The sequence below is a fragment of the Priapulus caudatus genome, unplaced genomic scaffold, assembly GCF_000485595.1.
Source record: "Priapulus caudatus unplaced genomic scaffold, Priapulus_caudatus-5.0.1 Scaffold547, whole genome shotgun sequence".
NCBI classification, from domain to species: Eukaryota; Metazoa; Priapulida; class Priapulimorpha; order Priapulimorphida; family Priapulidae; genus Priapulus; species Priapulus caudatus.
The window spans coordinates 151,731-159,230 of NW_014577608.1; the positions used below are offsets into that span (position 1 = coordinate 151,731).

A 7,500-nucleotide genomic window follows, 5' to 3' on the forward strand; every position below is an offset into this window, starting at 1 on the left:
GGGGATCATACACACAGTAAGCTGTGTGTCTCTCTATATACATACACACAGTAAGGCTGTGTCTCCTCTCTATATACTACACAAGTAACTGTGTCTCTCTCTAATATACAGTACACAGAAGTAAGCTGTGTTCCTGGCTCTATATCACTAGCCACAGTAAGCTTGTGTCTCTCTCTATTTACAGTACACGACACCAGTAACTGTTCTCCTGCTCATATACATACACACAGTAAGCTGTGTTCCTCTCTATATACATACACACAGTGAGAGCTGTGTTCCTCTCTATATATACCGGGGCGGGCGGTAGGGCAGCAGTATGCTTGTGTCTTCTCTCTATATACAAATAGCAGTAAGCTGTGTCTCCTCTCTATATAGCATAAATACACACAGGAACTGTGTCTCCTCTCTATAAGAGGTACACACAGTAGAGTCTGTATCTCCTCTCTATAGGGTACATGAGGGGGGGCACACAGTAAGCTGTTGATCTCCTCTGATATACATTACACACAGTAAGCGTGTGTCTCCTCTCGTATAACAGTACATCCAGTAAGTCTGTTGTCTCTCTTATATACATACAACAGTAAGCTGTGTCTCCCTGCTCTATATACCATACACAACACAGTATAGCTGTGGTCTCCTCTCTTATCAACCACACAACACCAGTGAGCTGTGTCTCCTCTTCTATATAGATACACACAAGTAAGCTGTGTCTGCCTCTTCTATATACATACATAGAGTAAGCTGTGTCTCCTCTCTATATACATAACACACACAGGTAACTGTGTCTCTCTTATAGTTACCACACCAACAGTGAGCTAGTGTCTCTCTCTATATACTATAAACACCACAGTAAGCTTGTGTCTCGCTCTCTAATATACATACACACTAGTAAGCTGTGTCTCTCTCTATAATCATAACATACAGTAAGGCTGTGTCTCCTCTCTATGTACATGTCAAACACATACCACAGTAAGCTGTGTCTCTCTCTAAAATATACACACACCCGAGTAAGCTGTGTTCCTCTCTAGTATACATATATACAGTAAGCTGTGTTCCTCTCTAATATTAGCATACCACACACAGTAAGAGCTTTCTCCTCTCTATATACATACACACAGTAGCTGTGTCTCCTCTCTTATATACGGACATGACAGTAAGCTGTGTCTCTCTCTAGTATACATACACACACACAGTAAGCTGTGTCTGCCTCTCCTATATGATACACCACACACACAGTGAGCTGTGTCTTCTCTATATACATATCACACAGTAAGCTGTGTTCCTCTCTATATACTACATACAGTAAGCTGTGTCTCTCTGCTAATAAGTACGACACAGTAAGCTGTATCTCCTCTCTTATATACATACACACAGTACAGCTGTTGATTCCTCATCTATATTAATACACAGTAAGCTGTGTCTCCCTCTCTATAAATACATACACAAGTAAGCCTGTGTTCGGCTCTCTATACATACATACCACGAAGCTGGTCTCCTCTCTATCATACATACTACACAGTTATAGCTGTGTCTCCTCGTTATATACATACACACAGTAAGCTTGTGTCCATCTCTATATACACACACAAGTAAGCTGTGTCTTCCTCGTCTATATAGATAGCAGCACAGGTAAGCGTTGTGTCTCCTCTGCTATATACATACACTACATGTAAGCTGTATCTCCTCTCTATATACAACCACAGTAAGTGTATTCCTTCTATATACATAATCACAGTAAGCTGTGTCCCTCTCTATATAAAACACAGTAAGCTGTGTGCTCTCTCTATATACGATACACACATACACAGTAAGCTGTGTCTCCTCTTATATTACATACACACACCAGTAAGACTGTGTCTCCTCTCTATATTAACCACACAGACAGTAAGGCTGTGTCTCCTCTCTATATAGATACACACAGTAAGCTGTGTCTCCCTCTATATACATACAACAGCACAGTAAGCTGTGTCTCCTCTCTAAATACTATCAGTAGCCACAGTAAGCTGTGTTCCTCTCTATATACTACACGACAGTAAGCCTGTGTCTCCTCTCTATATAAGTACACAGCAGGTAAGCGTGTCCGCTCTCTATATACATACACAGGCAGTAAGCTGGTCTCCTCTCTATATACAGACACAGTAAGTCTGTGTCCTCCGTCTCTATCTAGATACAGATCCAGTAAGCTGTGTTCTCTCTCTAGTACATATCACACAGTAAGCTGTATCTCTCTCTATATTACATACACACAGTAAGCTGTATTCCTCTCTATATACATAACACAGTAAGCTGTGGTCCTCCTCTCATATATACAGTACACACAGTAAGACTGTGTCTGCCTCTCTATATACATGTACAAAACAACAAGTAACTGTGTTCGCTCTCTATATGACATACACACTGACACAGTAAGCTGTGCTCGTCTCTATAATACACCACACAGTGAAGGCTGTGTGCATGCTCTCTTATATAGATACCACAGTAAGTGTGTCTCCTCCTATATACATACACACCAGTAAGCTGTGTCTCCTTCTATAATGATACCACACAGTAAAGTGTGGTACCGTTCCTATAAGAATACACAGCAGTAAGCTGTGTCACCTCTCTATTATAGATACATGCCACACAGTAAGGCTGTGTCTCTCTCTATATAGATAACACAGTAAGTTGTGTCTCCTATCTATGATTAATCCACAGTAAGTGTGTACCGTCTGCTATATAGATACACACAGTACGCTGTGTCAGCCTCTCTATATAGGATACACAGCAGTAAGCTGTGCTCTCCTCTCTATATACATACACACAGTAAGCTGTTGTTGCTCCTCTCTTATATCATAGACACAAGCACAGGTAAGCTGTGTCTCGTCTCTCTGATATACATATCACACAGTAAGCTGTGTCTGCGCTGCTCTATAATACTACAACAGCAGGTGAACTGTGTCTCTCTCTATATATACACACACAGTACGCTGTGTTCTCTCTATATTACAACACCGTAAGTGTGTCTCCTATCTTATATACAACACACACAGTAAGCTGTGTATCCTCTCTATATACATCACACACTGTAAGCTGTGTCTCGCTCTCTATATAGCATACACAGTGGGCAGTAGGCTGTGTCTTCCTCCTCTATTATACATACACACGAGTAAGCTGTGTCTCCTCTCTATATACATACACAAGTAAGCTGTGTCTGCTCTCTTATATAGATGACACACAAGCAGTAAGCTGTGTTCCTTCTATATACATACACTCAGTAAGGCTGTGTCATGCGCTCTCTATATATCATACACACAGTAAGCTGTGTCTCCTGCTCTATATACATACCACAGTAGCTGTGTCTCGCTCTCTATATACATTAACACAGGAAAGTGTGTCTGCTCTCTATATACTATCACAGTAAGCTGTTTCCTCTCTATATACACAGCACACAGTAATAGCGTGTCTGCTCTCTATATACATACACACGTAGCTGTGTTCCTCTCTTTATATACCTACACACAGTAAGTGCTGTTTCTCCTCTCTTATTACATACACCACACACAGCCTGTAATCTCCTCGTCTATATCACACACACAGTAATATCTGTGTTCCGCCTCTCTTATATCATAATCACACAAGTAAGCTGTGCTGCCTCTCTCTATTACGATACACACAGTAAGCTGTGTCTCCATCTCTATAGTACATAACACAGTAAGCTGTGTCCCTCTCTATTATACATCACACACATCAGTAAGGCTGTGTCTCTCTCTATAACAACAGCAACTACAGTAAGTGTATGCTGCTCTCTATATTACATACACAGCAGTGAAGCTGTGTCTCCTTCCCTCTTCTATATACATACACACACCAGTAAACTGTATCCATCGCACGCACCAGCAGAATGCAGGCCAGACATGCCAGGCAAAAGGATTTATCATCCTATAAACTTTTGCAGTCACAATAATAAGTGCAGTTGCGGAAAGCAAGGAACGGAAGCGATAAACGAGGTGGCCAATGAGATTGGTGAGGCGGCTGGCTGAGTGAGTGTGTGCTAAGAGCAAGCCGGGCAGACAGACGCAGAAAGCTCCGTGTGAGGAGCAGGCGCGCGCGCCCGCAGAGCGCTACAACGCTTAGGTGTACAGGAGCCACACCTTAGCATGTCTCTCTAGGAGCATCTTGATCGATGTCGATAGTTAGCGATTGTCTGACAGCCCTCAGCAACCGGCGTCTCCCATCCTGGAACATCCATCAATGACGCACAAGAGTTATAGGCATATCTACATACAGGAGACACACCTATACTACACATACACACACGCCACATAACACGCACGCAACGCAGCAGCACGCACGACAGCCATGCCCCACACACATACATACACAAAGCGCTTAATGGGTGTCACAACACAGGGTTGCGCGTCCGCGCACGCATACACACGCACGCACCACGCACAACACGCACACACACGCACAGACACCGTGGCACACGACGCACAAGCATACCAAGCTTAATGGTGTGTCACACACGCATATCCCCAGCGCGTCACACACACACACACACGCACGACGTACGCACGCAACACCGCGCACATACACTACACAAGTGTTACATGGTGTGCACACCGCATTCCCGAGGAGTACACACAGGGTCACACAGACACGGGTCATCGTTACACAGCCGTCATCCGTCACACGCGTCATCGTCACATCAGCGTCAATCGTAAACAGCACGGCGTCATCGTCACCACGCGTCATCGTCAAACGCGTATCGGTCACACGACGTTTTGGGGCGCGCGTATCGTCACACACCGTCATCGTCACAGCACGCGTATCGTCACACACCGGTCATCGTCACACACGGCGTCATTCGTCACAGCACACGTCATCTGTACATGCACAGCATGACCCGAGTCGGTGGGTGGTGTCAGGGTTGGCTTTCAGGCGAACAGGCCGCTACGATGTCCGACATGCGCTTCTGTGACGGCGTGGAACACGCACGTCTTACGCCGGTTAACCGCGACAAGTGTACGTCGGCATAAGCGAGCAGCAGCGCTTGATGAGATGTCATAAGTGACGCTGCTCTTAGCTGCCGACGATGAGCACCGTGTCTCAGTTCTGTAAGCCATGAAAACGATGATGATGGGCAGAATCACTGCTTTCACACCCCAGCTTCGTGCTTCATTCGTTTCACTTCTTTGTTATTTTGGTGTTTGGTGTTGTTTTGGTGGAAATTGTATTAGATATTATTGAATTATTGATTGGTACGTATATGGGTGGTGTGTGCGTATTTTTGTGTGGCATGCGAAGGCACTGGGCGATGCATAGCAGATCATGACTGCTGTAGACGTTTGGCTGGTGTGATATATAATTGATATGCAGGGTCACTAAAAAACGATTTCTTTTTATTTAAGGAAATCGGCAATGTAAATGTTAACTAGCATTGACATATCCTATATGAACTTATCTTACTTAAGCGTTTACTAAGAATAATACGCTGCAGCAAACAATATTACAGGCATCTGTCATATACGTATATAATCTGGGTGGCACCTACCACGCCACAGCAACATGGTGCGACATCTGTCAATATTACCTCGCCTGACGATACTATGATGACGTTATCAGCAGCTACCTGACTAGACAGGCGCCGTGACCTTCGTGATGCGGGTGCGCAGTGTTCACAGACTGCAGGGTACAGTGTAAGTCTCCCTATCAGCATAGATCACACATGCTGGGCTGAGAGAGGAAACAGGAGGGGGAGGGATATATATATATATATATATATATATAGACAGGTAGGCAGAGAGGAGAGAGAGACAGCTACAGAGGCAGAGAGAGGGGGGGAGAGGGAGAGGGAGAGAGAGAGAGAGCTAGAGAGAGAGAGAGAGAGAGAGAGAGAGAGAGAGAGAGAGAGAGAGAGAGAGAGAGCTAGAGACAGCTAGAGAGGGAGAGAGAGAGGGGAGAGAGAGAGTGAATGGCAATAGTAAGCAGCATCGTTGGATGAGGGCTGTGTAGTAGTAGCCTACCTGTGCAGGGCACGTTGATGTAAGCACTCGCACCGGTGAGAGCAGCAGCCACTGCGGTGTAGCCCTCCTTAGCAGTGATGAACAGGGCAGTGTGACCATCCTGTGAAACACAAACACTGTTATCTACACAGTCAGGGATTGTAGTAGATCCTGGTGCTGCCTCGACCTGCCTACTGCAATGTTGTGGCATGATATGCATGCGAGCGTCGTACCTGATGATGCAGCACTCTACCTACCCAGCACCACCCCCTAATAGCAATGTGATTAATTTTTAAGACATTCGTTTCTTGACCGGTTTTTTTTGTTTGTTATCCAAGCAAAGCTTGGTTGATCCGACTGATAGCAGCTGAATAAAACGAATAGTTCCGATGAATTAATCAAGCCTCACACGTACACACCTCGGTCACACATATGTCATCTAACATCCCTCTACCGCTATACATAGCATAGGCATAGTAGGATATATATATATATATGCTGTGTGTCGCGAGCGACTCGCGCTCACGCACTCTCACCTTGTCTACGGCGTTTACGTTGGGTGAAATACTCCAGCAGAACTTGACTACATTCACGTAGTTTCCCTTCGTGGCAGCGATCAGAGGGGTCCACGAATTCTGCATGCGAGCATGTAGTTTAGTTATTTTATAAACACGAAAAAAGTACAATGTAAACACGGCCTGAGAAACAGAGAGGGCAAGTCGATGCGAAATAGAGGATGCAAATGAGAAGAGGAATGAAAAGAGAGAGAGGAGAGCGGAGAAAAAGAGGAGAGAGAGAAGAGAGAGAGAGAGAGACGAGAAAAAGATAGTGAGAGAGAGAAAGAGATGTGAGTGGAGAGAGAGAGAGAGAAGAGTATGAGTAGTGAGAGAGAGAGAGAGAGAGAGGAGAGAGGGGGGGGGGAAGAGTATGGAGAGAGAGAGAGAGAGAGAGAGAGAGAGAGAGAAGAGAGAGAGAGAGAGGGAAAGTGTGAGAGAGAGAGAGAGAGAGAGAGAGAGAGGGGGAGAAGTGTGGGAGAGAGAGAGAAAGAAAGAGTGAAAGAGAGAGAGAGAGAAATAGAAGAGTGACAGCTGCCGTCATTAGTTCAGCCAATGGGTCATGCTGCACCTGTGTGTTGCTCTATACTAACTGCGCACCACTATCCCAGTAACTTACTTGCTTTCAGTATTGATTATAGGCCAGCTGTTCAATGCTGCTCACCTCACACACACCAGGTTATACTATCTCACCATCCGGCTGTATCCACGTTCGCTCCAACGCTGCAAAGGCTTGCACGCACATTCTTGTATCCCTTCCTGCAGGCCCACACGCAGTGCTGTCGTGCCATACTGAAAACATAGCGCACGAGGTAAGTACGCTGTGAGCAACAAGGCTGCGTGTGACCGACACACATAACGACAGCAGATGAGGTGTAGCAGTATATGAGGTGTAGCAGTATATGAGGTGTAGCAGTATATGAGGTGTAGCAGTATATGAGGTGTAGCAGTATATGAGGTGT

General features: G+C 45.1%; 2 protein-coding genes across 5 annotated transcripts in view; both read right to left on the reverse strand.

The window, feature by feature from the left end:
• The window catches only part of LOC106811505 (kinase D-interacting substrate of 220 kDa-like), a 21,320-nt gene that overhangs the window by 11,856 nt on the left and 1,964 nt on the right, over nt 1–7,500 (reverse strand). The gene's annotated exons all lie outside the window — the stretch shown is intronic.
• The window catches only part of LOC106811512 (kinase D-interacting substrate of 220 kDa-like), a gene marked incomplete at its 3' end in the record, with an annotated part of 10,185 nt that continues 9,967 nt past the window's right edge, over nt 7,283–7,500 (reverse strand). For all 4 annotated transcript variants that reach the window (XM_014815162.1, XM_014815160.1, XM_014815161.1 and 1 more), the window contains 1 exon segment: nt 7,283–7,330. In XM_014815162.1, coding sequence (XP_014670648.1) covers nt 7,283–7,330 — 48 coding nt within the window.